General features: G+C 36.3%; 1 protein-coding gene across 14 annotated transcripts in view; it reads left to right on the top strand.

Moving 5' to 3' along the window:
- The window catches only part of KYNU (kynureninase), a 137,999-nt gene that overhangs the window by 48,630 nt on the left and 66,376 nt on the right, over positions 1–22,993 (top strand). For 13 of the 14 annotated variants that reach the window (XM_044935814.1, XM_044935811.1, XM_025276847.2 and 10 more), the window contains 4 exons: positions 8,060–8,121; positions 10,060–10,131; positions 11,311–11,385; positions 14,058–14,204. In XM_044935814.1, coding sequence (XP_044791749.1) covers positions 8,060–8,121; positions 10,060–10,131; positions 11,311–11,385; positions 14,058–14,204 — 356 coding nt within the window. The remainder of the gene's footprint in view (positions 1–8,059; positions 8,122–10,059; positions 10,132–11,310; positions 11,386–14,057; positions 14,205–22,993) is intronic. The other variant, XM_006068164.3, reaches the window with a different exon arrangement.

Here is a 22,993-nt window from a genome sequence, read left to right as displayed (position 1 = left end):
CAATCAAAAAATGGGCCAAAGAGCTAAATAGACATTTCTCCAAAGAAGACATACAGATGGCTAACAAACACATGAAAAGATGCTCAACATCACTCATTTTCAGAGAAATGCAAATCAAAACCACTATGAGGTACCATTTCACACCAGTCAGAATGGCTGCGATCCAAAAGTCTACAAGCAATAAATGCTGGAGAGGGTGTGGAGAAAAGGGAACCCTCTTACACTGTTGGTGGGAATGCAAACTAGTACAGCCACTATGGAGAACAGTGTGGAGATTCCTTAATAAACTGGAAATAGAACTGCCTTATGATCCAGCAATCCCACTGCTGGGCATACACACTGAGGAAACCAGAAGGGAAAGAGACACATGTACCCCAATGTTCATCGCAGCACTGTTTATAATAGCCAGGACATGGAAGCAACCTAGATGTCCATCAGCAGATGAATGGATAAGAAAGCAGTGGTACATATACACAATGGAGTATTACTCAGCCATTAAAAAGAATACATTTGAATCAGTTCTAATGAGGTGGATGAAACTTGAGCCTATTATACAGAGTGAAGTAAGCCAGAAAGAAAAACACCAATACAGTATACTAACGCATATATATGGAATTTAGAAAGATGGTAACAATAACCCTGTGTACGAGACAGCAAAAGAGACACTGATGTATAGAACAGTCTTATGGACTCTGAGAGAGAGGGAGAGGGTGGGAAGATTTGGGAGAATGGCATTGAAACATGTAAAATATCATGTATGAAACGAGTTGCCAGTCCAGGTTCGATGCACGATACTGGATGCTTGGGGCTGGTGCACTGGGATGACCCAGAGGGATGGTATGGGGAGGGAGGAGGGAGGAGGGTTCAGGATGGGGAACACATGTGTACCTGTGGTGGATTCATTTTGATATTTGGCAAAACTAATACAATTATGTAAAGTTTAAAAAATAAAATAAAATAAAAAATAAATAAACACACAATAATCAAAAAAAAAAAGAAATTAAATGAGGATGAGAAAGATGCAGAAGGATATTAGTAATGAACATGGGCTTCCTATATTTGATGTACAGAGAGCAGATAACATGGACAACACTTCCAAATGTTATCTTCAACAAAGATTTTATTTATTTATTTTTCTGAGAGAGAAAGATTTTTGTCTTCTACTTCCTATCTGTGACAAGTGAGTTCATCTGCTTGCACATTAGTTTCCTCGCTGATAAAAGTGGAAAATAAAGTAGATACCTTATTGGATTACTGTGAAGATAATACAAGTCACACTAGAAGTGTTGGCACATAATAAGAGCTCAATGAACATTAGTGTGCTAGGCATGGATAGAAGAAGGTAGTGCTTGTATATAAGTTTCACCTTCTGGTAAAGCAAAAAATTGTGTTCAATAAATAAACAAGTAGTTCTCACTCTTCAAATGAGAACCCTGTCTCACATACATCTTAGATGAAATAATTCAAATTTTTACACTTACTGCAGTGAGTTGTACATGATCTTCTAAAGTAAAGGGAAAATGAAAGTTGCTCGGTTGTATCCAACTCTTTGTGACCCTGTGGACTATACAGTCCATGGAATTCTCTAGGCCAGAATACTGAAGTGGATAGCCTTTCCCTTCTCCAGGGACTCTTCCCAATCCAGGGATAGAACCCAGGTCTCTTGCATTGCAGGCAGATTTTTTACCAGCTAAGCCACAAGGGAAGCCAAAGAAAACTGGAGAGGGTAGCCTATCCCTTCTCTAGCAGATCTTCCAGACCCAGGGGTCTCCTGAAATTCAGGCAGATTATTTACCAACGGAGCTATCAGAGAAGCCCATCTTCTAAAGTAAAGACTCTTTCAAATCCTGATAAGATTTCAGGAAGTTTTTTTAGAAATCCTTGGCCTCCAATAATGTAGTACTTTCATTTGTAATTTTTATTGAATTATAGTCAGATGAATAAAGAAAAACAAAATATTAGTGTTAGTTGCTCAGCCATATCCAACTCTTTGTGACCACATGGACTATAACTGGCAAGGATCCTCTGTCCATGGAATTTTTCAGGCAAGAATACTGGAATGTCCATTCCCTTCTCTAGGGGATCTTCCTGACTCAGGGATCAAACCCCGGTCTCCTGTATTGCAGGTGGATATTTTACCATTTGAGCCACTAGGTAATGGAATATTATTCAGCCATAAAGAATAATGGAATAATGCCTTCTGCAGGGTGTGCATGGGCCTAGGACATATTATACTTAATGAAATAAGTCATACAGATAAAGACAAATACTGAATATTATATGGTATTTGGCCTTGGAGTACAGAAAGAAGCAGGGCAAAGGCAATAGGGTTTTGTGAAGCAAAAGCACTGGTCATAGCAAACACCCTCTTCCAACAACACAAGAGAAGACTCTACACATGGACATCACCAGATGGTCAACACCGAAATCAGATTGATTATATTCTTTGCAGCCAAAGATGGAGAAGCTCTATATAGTCAGCAAAAACAAGACCAGGAGGCGACTATGGCTCAGATCATGAACTCCTTATTGCCAAATTCAGACTGAAATTGAAGAAGGTAGGGAATACCACTAGACCATTCAGGTATGACCTAAATCAAATCCCATATGATTTTACACTGGAAGTGACAAATAGATTCAAATGATTAGATCTGATAGAGTGCCTAAAGAACTATGGACAGAGGTTCATAACATTGTATAGCATGCAGTGATCAAGACCATCCCCAAGAAAAAGAAATGCAAAAGACAAAATGGTTGTCTGAGGAGGCCTTACAAATAGCTGTGAAAAGAAGAGAAGTGAAAGGCAAAGATGAAAAGGAAAGATATACCCATTTGAATGCAGAGTTCCAAAGAAGAGCAAGGAGAGATAAGAAAGCCTCCCTCATTGATCAATGCAAAGAAATAGAGGAAAACAATAAAATGGGAAAGACTAGAGATCTCTTCGGAGAAGGCAATGGCATCCCACTCCAGTACTCTTACCTGGAAAATGCCATGGACAGAGGAGCCTGGTAGGCTGCAGCCCATGGGGTCGCGAAGAGTCCCATACGGCTGAGCGACTTTACTTTCACTTTTCACTTTCATGCATTGGAGAAGGAAATGGCAACCCACTCCAATGTTCTTGCCTGGAGAATCCGAGGGACAGGTGAGCCTGGTGGGCTGCCATCCATTGGGTCGCACAGAGTGGGACACGACTGAAGCGACGCAGCAGCAGAGATCTCTTCAAGAAAATTAAAAATACCAAGGGAACATTTCATGCAAAGATGGGCTCAATAAAGGACAGAAATGGTATGGACCTAACAGAAGCAGAAGATATTAAGAAGAGGTGGCAAGAAAAAACAGAAGAACTACACAAAAATAGAGCTTCACAACCCAGATAATCACGATGGTGTGAGCACTCACCTAGAGCCAGACATCCCAGAATGCAAAGTCAAGCGGGTCTTAGGAAGCATCACTGCGAACAAAGCTAGTGGAGGATATGGAAATCCCCTTGAGCTATTTCAAATCCTGAAAGATGATGCTGTGAAAGTGCTGCACTCACTATGCCAGCAAATTTGGAAAACTCAGCAGTGGCCACAGGACTGGAAAAGATCAGTTTTCGTTCCAATCCCAAAGAAAGGCAATGCCAAAGAATGCTCAAACTACCACACAATTGCACTCATCTCACACGCTAGTAAAGAAATGCTCAAAATTCTCCAAGCCAGGCTCAACAGTATGTGAACCATGAACTTCCAGATATTCAAGCTGGATTTAGAAAAGGCAGAGCAACCAGAGATCAAATTGCCAACATCCACTGAATCATCGAAAAAGCAAGAGAGTTCCAGAAAAACATCTACTTCTGCTTTATTGTCTATGCCAAAGGTTTTTACTGTATGGATCACAACAAACTGTGGAAAATTCTGAAAGAGATGGGAATACCAGACCACCTGGCCTGCCTCTTGAGAAATCTGTATGCAGGTCAGGAAGTAACAGTTAGAACTGGACATGGGACAACAGACTGGTTCCAAATCGGGAAAGGAATACGTCAAGGCTGAATACTTTCACCCTGCTGATTTAACTTATATGCACAGTACATCATGAGAAATGCTGGGCTGGATGAAGCACAAGCTGGAATCAAGATTGCCGGAAGAAATATCAGTAACCTCAGATATGCAGATGACACCAGCCTTATGGCAGAAAGCAAAGAAGAGGAGCCTGGTGGGCTGCAGTCCATGGGGTTGCAAAGAGTCAGACACAACTGAGTGACAAAGCACAATCTAAAAAATAGTACAAAAGATGGTATATGCAAAACAGAAACAGACTCAGGGATGTAGAAAAGAAATAGTGGTTTCCAAAGGGGAGAGGGAAGTGGGGGGAGGAATTTAGGGCAGTTACAAACCACTATGTATAAAATAGATAGCAATAAGGATATATTGTATAGCACAGGAAATTATAGCCCATACTTACAGTTTTTGATGTTTCAACATTAGTTCAAAAAAAGCTCTTAGGAAAAACAAAAGGAACAAACAAAAGCAACTTGAGAGAATTTCAACTTGCTTTAAATGAAGATTTATTGTCATATGGAATGCTGATAGTATTGAAATATCTTAAAGGTACAAACATGAATTTCAGAAATACAAATTGGACCAAAAGAAATAGGTCAATTAAGTAACTTTTCTTTTGAAAATATGTTAAAAATCTATCTGATTTGTAGCCCATGAATGTTAAGAACACTTGATTCTTTAGGTGCTTTAGGTCATATTTGGAATAAGCATTTCTGTTAATGTTCTGCAGCCTTAATACATGCACCATCCTTAGCTATACTGGGGTGTGCATGCACACATGTTAAACACACTGAGCTTCCCCTTCACGAAGTTCATAAGCAGGTGAGGAGGACATTTGTGAAGAACTTGATTGAATTTAAAGTGCTAAGGTGGGATAATTTTTGTGTATGTGGGCAGACAAATTCAAGTCAGTGAAGGATTACTTATAAAGAACTGATCCATAAGACTCTTCTATACATCAGTGTCTCTTTTGCTGTCTCGTACACAGGGTTATTGTTACCATCTTTCTAAATTCCATATATATGCGTTAGTACTCTGTGGGACAGGGAGATGGTGGGAAGATTTGGGAGAATGGCATTGAAACATGTAAAATATCATGTATGAAACGAGTTGCCAGTCCAGGTTCGATGCACGATACTGGATGCTTGGGGCTGGTGCACTGGGACGACCCAAGGGATGGTATGGGGAGGGAGGAGGGAGGAGGGTTCAGGGTGGGGAGCACGGGTATACCTGTGGTGGATTCATTTTGATATTTGGCAAAACTAATACAATTATGTAAAGTTTAAAAATAAAATAAAATTTTAAAAAAAATTCAATTATGCTAATTCTACTTTAATGTCAAATATAAGTCATTACAAAAATAAATAGCAAAACAGAGAAAAAAATAAATAAAATAAAGAAGTGATCCAAGTTTTAGCAGTCCGTTGAGAGTGAAGGGTGCAAAGCACAGGGCCAAGCGTATGTCTAGATTAATTCAGCCCAAGCAAGCACCTGTGGTTCATCACATTCCATGCATGAAAAAAATTAGGTGATCCAAAATGAACACTGTATTCTTTGAAGGACTAACATTTCTTAGGCAAGGATAATTATTTTAATCAAAGGTAATTATTAAGCAAAAATGGAATGCCTGGCCTTATATAGAAATTCTACCTCTTTTTTTTCTGCATCTTCCATATCTTTGTTTTCATTTGTGGTAAATTTATAAATTATTTTATCCTCTTTTGATTTCTTCTCATTACATTATTTCTGGCTTCCCCAGTGGCTCAGTGGGAAATAATCCCCCTGTGATGCAGGAGATGCAGATCTGATCCCTGGGTTGGGAAGATACCCTGGAGCAGGAAATGGCACCCACTCAAGTATTCTTGCCTGGGAAATCCCATGGATAGAGCAGCCTGGAGGGTACAGACCATGGGGTCGCAAAAAGAGTCACATACAATTTAGCAAGTAAACAACAACACAGTCTTTCAAATGCTTTTCTTTCTATTAGTTCTGCTCTTTCTTGATACAGTCACCCCTCAGTTTCTTTGGGGATTGCTTCCAGGAGTCCACACAGGATATTCCCTCCAAGATATCAAAATAGGTGTATGCTCAAGTCCCTAACATAAAATGGGTTGTTCCATGAATACATTCCTTCCTCTATATCCATGGGTTTCACATCCATGAATAAGGATGGTGAAATGTATTATTTTTCCTTCCTTTTCTCCTTCCACATTCCCGAATATTTTTTATTAAAATTAATAGTTTTCAGAAAAGATGTGTGTAAAGAGCTAACGGGAAGTTAAGAATAATATCAGATTGATGTCTTAGATGATGTTTTGTTTTATAAGTAATAGTGAAAATTCATACCATAATGCAAATAAATCTGGCAGCATTTCTTTCATCATATTTCAAAAAGATGCTCATACCATAGAAGATGTATGCCCCCATATACAACATAAGCTATCTAGCGTGTTTGAGATACCTGTTTAGTGCAAGGAATGCATATGAAGAACTTCCTTGTGGCTCACAAGGTAAAGAATCTGCCTGCAATGTGGGAGACCTGGATTTGATCCCTGGGTTTGGAAGATCCCCTGGAGAAGGAAATGGCAATCCACTCCAGTATTCTTGCCTGGATAATTCCATGAACAGAGGAGCCTGGCAGGCTACAGTCTATGGGGTCTCAAGGAGTTGGACACAAATGAGCAACTTATAGATATATATGCAGTATGAGGTTGTTATTGTCCTTGGACTTGAGACACGATTCACCTTACAATGACCAGAGATACATATTTAACAGCCACCATTTGTTTACCAATCTTGCATATCAGAGTTGGTGATGGACAGGGAGGCCTGGTGTGCTGCGATTCATGGGGATGCAAAGAGTCAGACATGACTGAGCGACTGAACTGAACTGAACTGAACTTGCATAGCAAGTGGGGAAATGCATCCATCAAATGCAACAAGTTTTTCTTGACTAGTTCAAAGCACGGGCCTTTCCTTAAATGACTATGTTGAAATATAAATTCCACTTATCTCCAGTGGCCTCCCCTCAAGTGAATTTAACCTAAAACTCTGTCTAGTTATTAGCATAATTATCCTACTTACAGTCTATTTTTTGAGTAAAATGGGATTCTATCAGAAATATCTCATTGGATACAAAGTGCAAGACTTTTATGAAGCATTTTCTCTTACACTTAGTACAGCCTTACAAACATTAAAGCTCATACCCTCTTTTTCTCAGCAATGGTAAAGAGATACTATTTTAATTGCCTTCAAGAGACATCATAAGAAGCAAAAGGGGGAAAGTATTACCTTTGTTTGTGCTCTGAGTTCTTAAGTATCCACTGTATGCTTTCTCTCTGGGTCTGTTTCTAGTGGTAAAACCCTTGTTAATAGGAATTAGATCAGATTATGATTGTGATGTGGTATTCTTAATTTTGCATGTTTTCTTTATCAAACAATACATATTTATATTAATTATCTCATATCAGTGTGAATAAAGAAAACCCAGAGCTATTTAGCATTTACTTTACTGCTAGCTTTTTTTGTCTTAGGAACTACTGTATATTTCACTGTAATAACAGTGAGTTATGTTTAGAAGCATTGCCTTCTTTTATTAAAGGTGCATTAATTTAATGTTAGAAACAACCAGCTTTAAAGATGTGATTGGCCTTCAATTCTTTTTAGATTCCTCTTCGAGATGCACTTACCACAAAAATGTGTTCTGTAGGAATTTGGCAACCTAGCTGATGATAGGATAGATCATTTTTAGTTTACAGGAGAAAGCAAATGCTTCACTATTATGTTGTTATTATTTATTATGTCAAAAAGAAAATGTAATTTTTAGCTAGCTATGTGCATGTGAGTCCAAATATCGTTTGATAAAATTAGTCAAGTGGGAAAACGTCCACTTCTTTGTGATGACACATCAAATATGCCCTTATCACTAAAACAATAAGGATGAGATAGTGATACTTTGTTTTTCCAAGCACCCTTAAAACTAACAGGAAAACCTAAATTATCGTATATTTATTTTTCAGGAGCCAATGAGAAAGAAATAGCCCTAATGAATGGTTTGACTGTTAATTTACATCTTCTACTGGTAAGCCTCCTTTCCCACCAGTGTTTAGAATACACTCATTTACAGAATCTGATTTTTTCTATCTTTAATTCATGAGGATTTGGAGTTTTACTTACTTAAAAATAAATTGTGAGATTATTTTCAATTATTCCGGGAAATGCTGGGCCCTGCTAGAATGGCTTCTTCATAATCATGGGAGAGTTGTCACTTTACAAACAGCTTTAGAATACTGAGCTCTTATCTTAGAACATAAGGAATAAGAGTCACAGTTGATAAAAAGCTAAATTGCTGCAAGCACACAAAATAACGATGTAAAAATGGTAGCAAGCAGTGATCTTTTCAGAAAGACAGTTTTCCAATATGCTGAGTTTTAGGGGGTGGGACTATGGAATATTATATTTCTGTACATTGATTTTAGGGGGTAGATTAAAAAAGACCCTGTTACTGGGAGAGATTGAGGGCATGAGAAGAAGGGGGCAGTGGAGAATGAGATGGTTAGACAGCATCACCGACTCAATGGACATGAAATCGCTCGATCTCCAGGAGACAGTGAAGGACAGAGAGTCTTGGCCTGCTGCAGTCCGAGGTATCACAGAGAGTCAGACATGACTTACTGACTGAACAACAATAACAAACATTGAGTCACTCTGCTTAGGTATTTCTTACATTTTAAGAATTTGGTAATACGTATACCTTAAAATATATATTCTTGGTTTGAAATATGGTGCCTAGAGTAATTGATGTCATGAAAATTTTGTATTTCATTTTTAAGTGAGAGTTTGAAAACATGTCCATAGGACAAAGATGGACTATTAAGATACTGATATTTTATTTTTATAATATACAGACATGATTATTAAACATGGCTGAAGGAAAGTGCTTATGGAGTATATTAAGTATGAAGGTAAACAGCATGACTTTCAGTTTAGACAACTCTGGTTTGGCTCCCAGCTAGATTACTTAAATACCTGTTTGATTTTGGACAAGGGTATTGGCATTTCTGGGTTTCCCAGGTGGGTCATGATAAAGAATCACCTGCAGTGCAAGGGATACAGGTTCGATCCCTGAGTCAAGAATATCCCCTGGACAAGGAAATGGCAACCCACTCCAATATACTTGCCTGGGAAATCCCATGGACAGAGGAAACTGGTGGGCTACAGTCCATGGGTTGAAAAAGAGTCAGACACAACTTAGCAACTAAACAACAATTGGCATTTCTAATTTTAATTTTTTCCTTTGTAAAAAATGAGGATGATAATATCTACCTCATACATATAAAACATGATAATACGTGAAAATTGTTTTAGCACCCCGGCCAATGGTCAACATGCAATTAACAATAGCAATCATCCTTATTGTTATTATTGTCTGTCAGTATTCTCCAAGAACTGCACGGAGAAATGAAAAGGCTCCACTGAACACATGAGCTACTTCTCCCTGGTGAATCTAGAAATCCCATATGTTTCATTAGGGCAAAGGAATTTTCAGTTGGACCTAAAATTAGATTTCATACAATCATAAAACTTTAGAAATATTATGTACTAAAAACCAAATCTACAGCTATGAATAAGACATACATACAGAGCTTCCCAGATGGCAGTAGATAGATTGTGATATTTCAGTATCAGAGCAATTGCCATTAAGTGCATTGAGATTTTCAATTTTCAATTAATTTTCAATTAGCATTTAAGTAAAGTTTGAGAATTCATTTTTATCTGATTCACATTTTTCTCTCAAATTTGCTTTCCTACTGATAAATATAGTGAGCAAATATCTTGTTTTTAGAATTCATTGGAAACAACGCTAATTGGAAAAATGTACCTTTGATAGGCATCTAACTGTGTAGTTAATTAATTCCTTTAAAATGCTGGAGATTATAAAATTAAAGTGTGGTATAAAAATGAACAAATGTCTAAGTTGTACATTAATGCTTTTCTCAATAAATCCATTTCATTGCAGTTATCATTTTTCAAGCCTACACCCAAACGGTATAAAATTCTCCTAGAAGCCAAAGCCTTCCCTTCAGATCATGTAAGGATTCTTCAAATGATATTTGTATTGTTTCTACTCTTCCTAAAGGAGCATATCATTTGCCTGACTTGAATGTTTATTCACTAGTCTTTTCTAAGTAACCTTATAATAAAAAGATCTGTCAGATGCTTTTGATTTATGCATTTTTATAAATTGTAGCTTTATTTCTTTTGTTTAAGTAAAACATGTGTTAAGGGAAGAAAGAATTGAATAGGAACATTGATTTATTAGTCTTTTTAAAGACACTGAACAAACCACTGGTCTAAATCAAGTGCAGTTATAAATGTTTTATTAATTCTTGTTGCTTTTTGATTTTATGAAATTAAATCAATACACACCCCAGTACTTAACCCTTTAGTTACCTAAAGTAGGAATATAAACATTTATCTGTCCATTTGCTTTCATAACACACTAGCATAATTATTGGTAGTTTTTAATTTAAAAAATGCATTGAAGGCTTTAAGAATTTTTTGTGGTTCAAGGAAAAAAACCATGCTACTTTTTCTGCAATTTCAGTTGATAAGAAATTTGACTGTTACAGACACCAACACAGCTAAAAGCATATTTCAGTTTTAGTATTAGAGAAACTTGATTTCCATCTTTATATTATCACTATTTAAGTATTCTAGCCTATATCTTATAATTTCAAGGCATTTAATCATTCAAATTAATAGCCATGATCTTACTAAAAAGGATCAAGAATATTTATCTTGAAAAAATTCAGGGTCCCTAAAATTTCTGGTTCCCATTTTCATCTGGGGCTGTCAATGAAGGGAACTTTTTTTATCCTTTTCTTATACTAGCTTACTCTTTTTAGGGCAAGCCATTTTTGTATCCTGTATTGAAGCCTAGCAAGTCTTCACTGCTCACTTTGATTATTTTGTAAATTCTGTTTTGACTCAAATTAGATTAATTAAATATCTTACTCAAAAAAATGTCTTATATTTCTAAGGAATAAATGACCCTTACATTTCTATCCCTATAATATTTCTGTTCAGATTGCTGCATGTAAATAATGTTAAATTTTTCTCTGATACATTCTGTTTAGTCACTTTTAACCTTGACCTTGAATCTAAAATGATAATATGCTTTTATTGTTATTTTATTACCTTTTTTTGAGATATTTTAATGTACTTCTGTGCACTGGACTTGATTTAATAAATCATCTTTCTTTTCCAGTATGCTGTTGAGTCACAGCTTCAACTTCATGGACTTAACACTGAGAAAAGTATGCGTATTATAAAGCCAAGAGAGGTATATAAGAAAGAGAAATAAATATTCATCATGCTTCTATTTAGTATTGATTTTTTCTTCATTTTCTTCAAAAGTTTATTATCTTCATTACTTTAATGGAACTTTCAAGAAAGTATAAAAGACCTATACTCTGTTACTATTAGGTCATTTTGCTTAAAATAGAAACTTGATTTGCTTAAAATAAAATCAGAAGTGTATTTATTTTAATTTTTTCAAGGGCTTGTCATATTATAAGCAAACTATTTTCCTATCAACACCACTAGAGTCTGCCATATTCTTCAGTGGGATGGGAGGAGATAGCAACTTGCATATATCATTTTCAAATTTAAATGCCATTGCCTGTGGATGCCATTAAAATCACATTAAAAATCAGTTATATTTGTTGAAGTTGAATAATGCCTATCTTTTTGCCCCTCTTAATCTAAGTACCAAATGTTTGCCTCTGAGTTTAGTCTGGGTATTGAAAGGGACTTAGTGTAGCAGAAGGAAATTAGGTTTACAATCTCGTTATTACTCCCCAGGGAAATCCCCCTGACTTTGTGTTACTTATTTTATCTCTGAGATTTCTTTATATTTAAACAGATTACAAAGGAAACAGTTGGGCTTGACCATTATGTTTAAGATCTAAAATACTGTGCCCTTTATATTAATAAAGCTGTAAGGCTAAGTTGTACAGGCTTTGATATCTAAACCCTGCAGCTTGTGTAACTTGGCACCAACAGATCCACACAGGATAAATTTTAGGTTTCATGTATGTACGACACTCCCAAGTCAATGTTTGCACAATTATTTCTTTCAACCCAAAACCAATTTGAGAAATTAAAGATCTACTCTATTCACTTCTTTTTGGCAACATGTTATTAATGGAACAGAAAGTTCTCACAGCTTTGGAATGATATGTTTCATATATTATATATAAACTGCTTATTCTAGTAAAAATGACTATAGCCATCACAAGTTTCTTTTTTTTTTTAAGTAATAAGTGTTGTGGAGCTGTATGACTTAATCATATATTTGGGACCACTCTTTAGCGTTACTAGATTGAAGCAGGTCAACATGAAACAGAACCATATCTTATCATTGAAAAATAAATTTCTAATTTTCTTAGTACCGATTCTTTAAAGAAATAAAGCATTAGTATATAGAGCACTTTCCTTACTTTTTTAAACAATTATAACGGACAAAATGTATTAGCCTCCTCTAAAGGAAAAAAAAAAAAAGAGGTTGGGGTTGTCATGTTACTAATTTTACTTTAAATTTTTTTCTTAGAATTACTGAAATCCTTTTCTTCATGTATAAAATACACATCATTTAGAAATTCAGAGATTTCACTGTCAACTCTATTTTTTAATTTAAAATTTATTTTTAACTGGAGGATAATTACTTTCCAATATTGTGTTGGTGTCTGCTATACAACAATTTGAATCAGTCGTATATCCCCCTCCTTCCTGGACCTCCCTTTCACCTCTCCCCCATCCCACCTCTGTAGGTTATCACAGAGCACCAGGTTGAACTCCCTGTGCTATACACCAACCTTCTCCTAGCTATCTGTTTTACATATGGCAATGGATATGTTTCAGAGCTATTCACTCAACTCCTCTCCTTCCCTCACTGTGTCCACAAGTTTGTTCTCTATGTCTTTATCTCTATCCTGCCCTTCAAGTAGATTGACCAGTACAATTTATCACTCTTATTTTTATAGATTATCATTTTTTCAAACAAGTCTCAGACTACTAGCAGAAATTAGCATATTATTACATGTGTGATACATATTATATATGCCTAATGTGGGACTTAGTAATTGGCAAATAGTAAGAGTTACCAAAATTAAAAACAATTGAAGAAAAATCCATTAATACTGTAATGAGTTTTCCCCAAATATTAATGTAGCTAGTGGTGCTTTGACTTCAAGACCATGTCAGATTGAGCAGTGTAGAAAATTCATGAAGACTTCATAAATAGATGAGAATTATTAGGCTACAATTTATAATTTGTATCTGGCAGAGTCCTTTCACTCAAGTTGTTTATAAGACCAAATTAAATCATTCACAATATTCACAAACTAACTGATCACTGAATTGTGGGAGAAAAGTAACCTTGATAATATTGAATTTTATTGATAGTTTCTTTGTGTTTGGATCTTTACCTTCAGATTGGTATGGAATAGATATTACTCTTAAATTAATAGAAAATATTAGGCTAAGTTTCACTCAGATAATGATGTATATGTGTCTTTTATCTGGAAAAAAATTAATGATTTTAGATTGATAAGTAAAATACTAATTTGCAAGAAATCAGTTTTGGTATTTAATATTTTATGGATATACTATTCTTCTGGTATTTTATTGGATGGGAATAAAAATGAAATAATTTATAAGTATCTAAATAGTAAAGATTAATTGAAAAACTGAAGAATAAAATCAGGCAATAGAGTTCTGCAAAACTTATACTTTATAAAATACTTTCTACTATTGTATTATCATTTTTTAATAACAAAAAGCATGTTCAAATGCATGTTCTTGCCAGATTTTTGAAGACTCTTAACTTGAAAAAAAATACCTTTGCTTTTTCTTATGGTAAGAAAGATCCCAAAGTCATTTTTGGATTGGGAAATATAAACGGAAAAGTTGTCATTGTGGATATTATGTAATTTATGCCTACCACGACTTTAGGGGGAAGACACATTGAGATTAGAGGATATCCTTGAAGTAATTGAGAATGAAGGTGACTCTATTGCAGTGATCCTTTTCAGTGGTCTGCATTTTTATACTGGACAGCTCTTTAATATACCTGCCATCACAAAAGCAGGACAAGCAAAGGTATGTGCACCATTTCCTCCTCCCCACTTTGTCCAGAACACCTATATATATACACACACACACGCACACACACACACACACACACACGTCTATATATGATATATGAAAGTGTTAGTCACTCAGTTGTGTCTGACTCTTTGCTACCCCATGGATTATAGCCTGCCAGGCTCCTCTGTCCATGGATTTCTCCAGGCAAGAATACTGGAGTGGGTAGCCATTCCCCTCTCCAGATCTTCCCTTCCCAGGGATCAAACTCAGGTCTCCCATGTTGCAGACAGACTCTTTACTGTCTGAGCCACCAGGGAAGCCCCATATGAGACATATATATATATATATATATATATATATATTTGCCTAAAATAAAATATTTATGTTTTAAAATATATTTAATATATATGTATTTAATACATATATTTTAAAATATAAGTTTATTAAATACACTTTAAAATATGGATATTTAGCTTTAGGCATCTCTATTTAAACCTCTTTTGTTACTTCTGTGGTCATACCTCGTTATTAGCATCTGCTCTCTCAATGTCTACCTCTAATCAGCAGGATGAGTGAGATTCCTTAAGTGTTGTCATTGGTACAGAACTGCTCAGTCAGCAGAAGTAGCCAATACTTAGGATAGTATTAGGACTATTAGAAACTTAACTCTGGTGCTGAGTTGAGTTTCTATAACTCATTCTAAATATCAGATCAGATCAGTCGCTCAGTCGTGTCCAACTCTTTTCAACGCCATGAATCGCAGCACGCCAGGCCTCCTTGTCCATCACCAACTCCCAGAGTTCACTGAGACTCACGTCCATCGAGTCAGTGATGCCATCCAGCCATCTCATCCTCTGTTGTCCCCTTCTCCTTTTGCCCCCAATCCCTCCCAGCCTCAGAGTCTTTTCCAATGAGTCAACTCTTCGCATGAGGTGGCCAAAGGACTGGAGTTTCAGCTTTAGCATCATTCCTTCCAAAGAAATCCCAGGGCTGATCTCCTTCAGAATGGACTGGTTGGAATCCTTGCAGTCCAAGTCTCAAGAGTCTTCTCCAACACCACAGTTCAAAAGCATCAATTCTTTGGCACTCAGCCTTCTTCACAGTCCAACTCTCACATCCATACATGACCACAGGAAAAATCATAGCCTTGACTAGACGAACCTTTGTTGGCAAAATAATGTCTCTGCTTTTGAATATGCTATCTAGGTTGGTCATAACTTTCCTTCCAAGGAGTAAGAGTCTTTTAATTTCATGGCTGCAGTCACCATCTGCAGTGATTTTGGAGCCCAGAAAAATAAAGTCTGACACTGTTTCCACTGTTTCCCCATCTATTTCCCATGAAGTGATGGGACTGGATGCCATGATCTTCGTTTCCTGAATGTTGAGCTTTAAGCCAACTTTCTCACTCTCCTCTTTCACTTTCATCAAGAGGCTTTTGAGTTCCTCTTCACTTTCTGCCATAAGGGTGGTGTCATCTGCATATCTGAGGTTATTGATATTTCTCCCGGCAATCTTGACTCCAGTTTGTGCTTCTTCCAGTCCAGCGTTTCTCATGATGTACTCTGCATAGAAGTTAAATAAACACAGTGACAATAGACAGCCTTGACGAACTCCTTTTCCTATTTGGAACCAGTCTGTTGTTCCATGTCCAGTTCTAACTGTTGCTTCCTGACCTGCATACAAATTTCTCAAGAGGCAGGTCAGGTGGTCTGGTATTCCCATCTCTTTCAGAATTTTCCACAGTTTATTGTGATCCACACAGTCAAAGGCTTTGGCATAATCAATAAAGCAGACATAGATGTTTTTCTGGAACTCTCTTGCTTTTTCCATGATCCAGCGGATGTTGGCAATTTGATCTCTGGTTCCTCTGCCTTTTCTAAAACCAGCTTGAACATCAGGAAGTTCATGGTTCACATATTGCTGAAGCCTGGCTTGGAGAATTTTGAGCATTACTTTACTAGCTTGTGAGATGAGTGCAAATGTGTGGTAGTTTGAGCATTCTTTGGCATTACCTTTCTTTGGGATTGAAATGAAAACTGAGCTTTTCCAGTCCTGTGGCCACTGCTGAGTTTTCCAAATTTGCTGGCATATTGCATGAAGCACTTTCACAGCATCATCTTTCAGGATTTGGAATAGCTCAACTGGAATTGAGCTATTCCAGTTATTCCATTCTAAATATAACTATATTCTAAATACAGTTATAACTATAACTATAACTCATTCTAAATATAATCATATAACTCATTCTAAATATAATCTATGCTCATTAACCCTATGTACCTGAAGGGGAGATGAAGAATAAAAGTTTATCATAGATGGGATTTTACCCAGTTTACTCTAAGGAAGCCATTATACTGCCTATAATGAGTAATTTTCCTTAAATACTACTGAATAATACTTACATAGTATACTATTATGAAACAGTAACTCTTTATATGTGTCTTGTGAAAAAGTGTTTTAGTATGTTTGCTTGAAAAAATAAGAGGGAAAACACTTAACAGTTACAATTTGTATTTAAAATCTTTAAGTGTTCTATTTGATTTAGCAATCAAGCCATATATTTAAAAAGCCATATATATTAACAATCAAATTATATTCTTAACATTAGTAAGTTATGGGATTAATACATAACTGAGATCTAGTTAATATATTCAGCTATTGAAGCTAATGAATGGAACTAATGAAAAGAAATTTAGCACCATTACCAGTGGTCTCTAGGAATTTCCAACCACAACTTCCAAATGATTTGATAAATGTGAAAGTGGTGCATTACAAAAGATATAATGATGATGTCTTCTTAATTTAGATATTAAAGCTTAAGCACCAAAATAAACATAGTTCAATAAAATACCATATTTTAAAATGTTATGCAAGTAATTAGAAGTCTCTGATCACCTTACTATACATGCATGTCTCATTAATTTTCATAGAAATGAGGCAGGAAGGTAGAGAAGAAAGATGGTGGGTTTTGGAATCACTCAGTCTGAGGTTCCAATCTTGGCTAGGTCAGTTAATTTTATATGAACTTGGGCAAGTTACTTGACTTTTCTGAGTCTTTGTTTTCAAAAGTGTTAGTTGGAATAACAGAATCCACTTGATGAATGCAGTGCTGATTATGAAGATTATGAAATTATTAGATTGCACATATTCTGCTATTAAATAGTGGTTACTTCCCACTTTCCACTGTCCTCAACAAGCATGAAGTTAAGAAAGTGGCTTAAATATACATTTTCTTTCATTTCTCATTAAAAAGCAAAATAAACTTGTTTACTACATATTATATGTAACTCCCATTCAACTACTTTGATGCTGAAACCATTCTTTCAGTATTTTGCAGGCTTTCTTTCACTTACAAAATATAGTAACCACCTACTAGGTAAGACTCTCATTGAGTTTTCAGTCATAGAAAGCAAGGTAGGAATGAGTAGTTCCATATAAATGCAACTGTACAGAAGTGATGGATACTATGGGAGTGAAATGGTGATCTAGCTGACTTCAATTTATCCATTATCAAAATTATTCTAACAGATATTTATACTCTTGCTAGACAATTCCCTTCAATTTCAATGAAGATTTAGAGAAAGTATTTAAAATGTAGATTTACATAGCTCTCTTGGGTGGTCTATGAAGATAAAGCTAAAGAGAGAGAAAGAAAATTAAAGGTGTCAATTAAGAAAGAGTTGGGAAATTTGAGGGGGAAAAATGCCATTAAAGAGTCACTATTATGAATGTCTAAGTGAGATTAAGAAAAAAAAAGGAAAGTTTCCAGAAATATGGTTGGAACAAAAACTGATTAATAAAAGCCAACATTAGTAGATTTTCAAGTAGAAACTTCAAATGAAAGAGAAGAGGGAGATGGGATTTTTGAAAAATATATTAAAGAAATACATACATACCAAAAAGATCACAAATTATAAGTGGGTAGATGAGTTATTCTGAACTCTTACAACCATCTGAAGAAATTTCTAGAATATTTATAAAACTCAGAATCTTCCATGTATATAAATATATACATATTAGTTTTGTCCATCTTTGAACTTCATATGAATGGATTAACATACACTGTTTTATGTCTTTTTATTTGCTCACAACTGTATTTCTGAAGTTCATCCATTTTTGTTCAAACAGTTTTGAGTGTTTTCCTTTTCATTTCAGTGTATTACTGTATTATATGAAATAGATCACCATTTAAATTTTTTTATTCTAATCATTTGAGAGCCATTACAATAAATTTTATTCTAACCTTATAAATCTATATCCTTATAAATTTCTTTGGGTATGCATTCACACCCATTTCTGTTAATTCAGTTCAGTTCAGTACAGTCGCTCAGTCATGTCCGACTCTTTGCAACCCCATGAATTGCAGCAACCCAGGCCTCCTTGTCCATCACCAACTCCCGGAGTTCACTCAGACTCATGTCCATAGAGTCGGTGATGCCATCCAGCCATCTCATCCTCTGTTGTCCCCTTCTCTTCCTGCCCCCAATCCCTCCCAGCATCAGGGTCTTTTCCAATGAGTCAATTCTTCGCATGAGGTGGCCAAAGTATTGGAGTTTCAGCTTTAGCATCATTCCTTCCAAAGAACACCCAGGACTGATGTCCTTTAGAATGGACTGGTTGGATCTCCTTGCAGTCCAAGGGACTCTCAAGAGTCTTCTCCACACAGTTCAAAAGCATCAATTCTTCCATGCTCAGCTTTCTTCACAGTCTAACTCTCACATCCATACACGACCACTGGAAAAACCATAGCCTTGACTAGATGGACCTTTGTTGACAAAGTAATGTCTCTGCTTTTCAATATGCTATCTAGTTTGGTCATAACTTTCCTTCCAAGGAGTAAGCGTCTTTTAATTTCATGGCTGCAGTCACCATCTGCAGTGATTTTGGAACCCAAAAGAATAAAGTCTGACACTGTTTCCACTGTTTCCCCATCTATTTCCCATGAAGTGATGGGACCGGATGCCATGATCTTTGTTTTCTGAATGTTGAGCTTTAAGCCAAATTTTTCACTCTCCTCTTTCACTTTCATCAAGAGGCTTTTGAGTTCCTCTTCACTTTCTGCCATAAGGGTGGTGTCATCCGCATATCTGAGGTTATTGATATTTCTCCCGGCAATCTTGATTCCAGCTTGTGCTTCTTCCAGCCCAGCGTTTCTCATGATGTAGTCTGCATAGAAGTTAAACAAGCAGGGTGACAATATGCAGCCTTGATGTACTCCTTTTCCTATTTGGAACCAGTCTGTTGTTCTATGTCCAGTTCTAACTGTTGCTTCCTGACCTGCATACATGTTTCTCAAGAGGCAGGTCAGGTATTCTGGTATTCCCATCTCTTTCAGGATTTTCCACAGTTTATTGTGGTCCACACAATCAAAGGCTTTGGCATAGTCAATAAATCAGAAACAGACGCTTTTCTGGAACTCTCTTGCTTTTTCCATGATCCAGCGGATGTTGGCAATTTGATCTCTGGTTCCTCTGCCTTTTCTAAAACCAGCTTGAACATTTGGAAGTTCACAGTTCGCGTATTGCTGAAGCCTGGCTTGGAGAATTTTGAGCATTACTTTACTAGCGTGTGAGATGAGTGCAATTGTGTGGTAGTTTGAGCATTCTTTGGCATTGCCTTTCTTTGGGATTGGAATGAAAACTGACCTTTTCCAGTCCTGTGGCTCTGCTGAGTATGTAGAATTGGCATTTTTAGAATATAATGTAGGTGTATGTTAAATCCAGATCAACAATGACAACTTTCCAAAGGTTTATATCAATTGGTCATATACTCTCACCATGAATTTCTGTAACTCTACATTCTCACCAATAGCAAATCTGATTAGTTTGTAATGATAATGCATTGCAGTTTTAATATGAATTTCTCTAATTATTGGTGAAGTTGCAGATATTTCAAATGTGTACTTGCTAAGTTTATTTTTTTCTGTTATGAAGTGCTTGTTCAAGTGTCTTGTCCAATTTTTCAATTGGTTATCTTTTTGTTATAAATAGTATAGAAATTGATTCTGATGTAAGGAGAAGATAAATGATTTCTAGTGATCATCTAAAAGGAAAACTAATAAATTAATCAAACAACAACTGGTAGTGTAGTATGGCCTGTATTCACATAATGAATTTAGAGAATGCTGAGGCTTTACTTAACTGAGGAGAAGACCTGGGATCATGACAAATGTGTGAGGCCAATGAAAACTAAGCATAAGATCAGGTTAGAGAGCCATATTATAAGGGAAGGCCAGCATGTGAAAAGAGACATCATATTCGTATTTTGTCTCTGAAGCTATCTACTTAATTTTGTATTATTGGCCAACCTACTATCTTGGAGCTCTGCCATATATATATTTATTCATATTCTACTACTTGTTTGTACTAATAATTTCTTCTCATCTACACTCACTGGGTGTTCCCTATTTTCCTCTGAATTACTGTCCCTAGAGATTTTGACTATTATCACCAGTCAACTTTCACTACCAAGTAAAAGCTACAGGCTACTCCTACACTTGAAAATTATATATGATCACCTAACTATTACACTCAGAAGTTCTATATGCACCTTGAGATCAGTATGCTCCAGAGTTGTCTCCCTCCAAAATACCACTACTGTTTCACACCACTATCCTTATAGTCCTTTATAGACTCAACCCTGACATTTTCCTGTTCTTTACCTTTTCAACCAATCACTCCTTAATTCTTTCCTCTCAGGGTTAGTCTTTCCTTTAATATTCCTTAATCAATTATGAAGGTTCCCAGCTGCAAGAAAAAAAGTCCCCAAGAAAAAATAGCTGAAAATTAGAAATTTATTTTTCTCACAACAGAAGACTTGAGGCAGGAGTTTGCTAGGATGCAATTATGAAGGTTTTCAGCTGCAAGAAAAAAAAGTCCCAGAGGAAAAAATGGCTGAAAATTAGGAATTTATTTTTCTCACAACAGAAGACTTGAGGCAGGAGTTTGCTAGGATGCACTAAGCAGTTCAGTAACATTGGTGTGACATCTCCAGGGCTTTCTGATATGTCCTTCAGATTTCTCATGTCATAGTCACTAGGAGAGTTGTCCCAAATCCAGATATCACAGTTCTCTTTAAAGCATAAAGAAAGAAGAGAGGAGAAAGAGCACTACAGTTTTATCCATCCCTTTCATCCAAAGTGTAAAGTCTTTCCCAGAAAAAACTAGCAGTTTCCAGTTTATGATTCAATGCTTTTTGAAGCAGTAGCTTTGAGGAAGCATGAGTAAAGGAGTTTTTAGTTTTTATGGACCTAAACCAAAGGGAGGCTAAAAACAGAGCTGGGAAGGAGTTTGGGTTAACAAACCCATAGTACTTCTTGCATCTTCCAATTATACCCCCATGGAACATCATTACTTCTATTCTTCTAGCCCTCTGTAATTTTTCCTTCTTTCCTTCTTTTTTTCATATTTGTTTTATGCCCCATTTCACAAAGCTTTTGAAACCAATTCATGGGCAATTTAACAGGCAACATAATGAAATGTAAAGAGAGAGAAATAAAAAGAAAATCTAGATCATCTGGTGGAATGAATAATAATTCTCACAAATAATAATTTCTCAACCTGGACTATGATAAGAAACAGGTAATTAGAAATTATTGTCAATGGAAACTCTTGGTAGAGAAGATTGACTAAGTCTTGGTAACAAGTAGATAGAGCCACAGCACCCCACTCCAGTACTTTTGCCTGGAAAATCCCATGGATGGAGGAGCCTGGTGGGCTGCAGTCCATGGGGTCGCTAGAGTCGGACACGACTGAGCGACTTCACTTTCACTTTTCACTTTCATGCATTGGAGAAGGAAATGGCAACCCACTCCAGTGTTCTTGCCTGGAGAATCCCAGGGACGGGAAGCCTGGTGGGCTGCCATCTATGGGGTCGCACAGAGTCGGACACGACTGAAGCGACTTAGCAGCAGCAGCAGCAGATAGAGCCACAAATGCCTTCACTGTGATAAATGTTTATTAGTTGCTCATGCAGCAATCAAGGATCAGGTTACCAGGGGTTCAGGGTTGTATCCTATGGCTTTCATATCCTAGAACTTCTGTTAATACTCAGCCAAAGGAATGGGATTTATTTCCACTTGTATTCCATTGATTAATGCATAGTCATTGTTGGGAAATGAAGTATATCTGTGTGCTCAAGAAGAACAGCTATTAGCTTTGCCACCTGGAATTCAGGTATTTTTGCTTGCTGATGGAGTATTATACTATAATTCTGAAAGTAGTAAAGCATTTGCATTAATGAAATATTTAGATAGTAGAGACAGAGCTGACTTGGCCTTGAACCCATGCCTTCCTATTAGCTTCTAGCATAGTTTAAGTGGCTTAATTCATTTACCAATGTGAGTTCATTTCTCCACTTAGTAAATGGGGAAGGTAACAGTGCCCATGTATTTGTTCTAAGCAGAAACAAGGTACTATTCCTGACACAGTGCATTGCAAGTAATAAGTAAACATTATCACCATACATAAAAAAATCACAGTGTAATATCCAACCTACAAAAAAAACAACAAAGAAATAATGCATCCTTAGAAAGTGAAATATTCAGAACTTTACTCTACTTGGACACTTCTACACTAGATTATGAAAGAAAACAAGAAGCAACGTGGTTAGGATTCAACAGACTAGACCGAAAATTTTTTTTTAATTATGTAATAAACTAACAATTTTAATAATCTTATCCCTAAAAAATCATTGCCAAATGCTTGTATTCCACTTTCCCTTTCCAATGCCGTACAAAATGTCCTTCAGCACTCTGGAACTCATGGTGCCTGGCAGACAGTGGTTCCAAATAAATATTTTTT

The sequence above is a fragment of the Bubalus bubalis genome, chromosome 2 (assembly GCF_019923935.1).
Source record: "Bubalus bubalis isolate 160015118507 breed Murrah chromosome 2, NDDB_SH_1, whole genome shotgun sequence".
NCBI lineage: Eukaryota > Metazoa > Chordata > Mammalia > Artiodactyla > Bovidae > Bubalus > Bubalus bubalis.
Note: the sequence above shows the minus strand (reverse complement) of the source record. Positions and strands in the feature narration are given on the sequence as shown.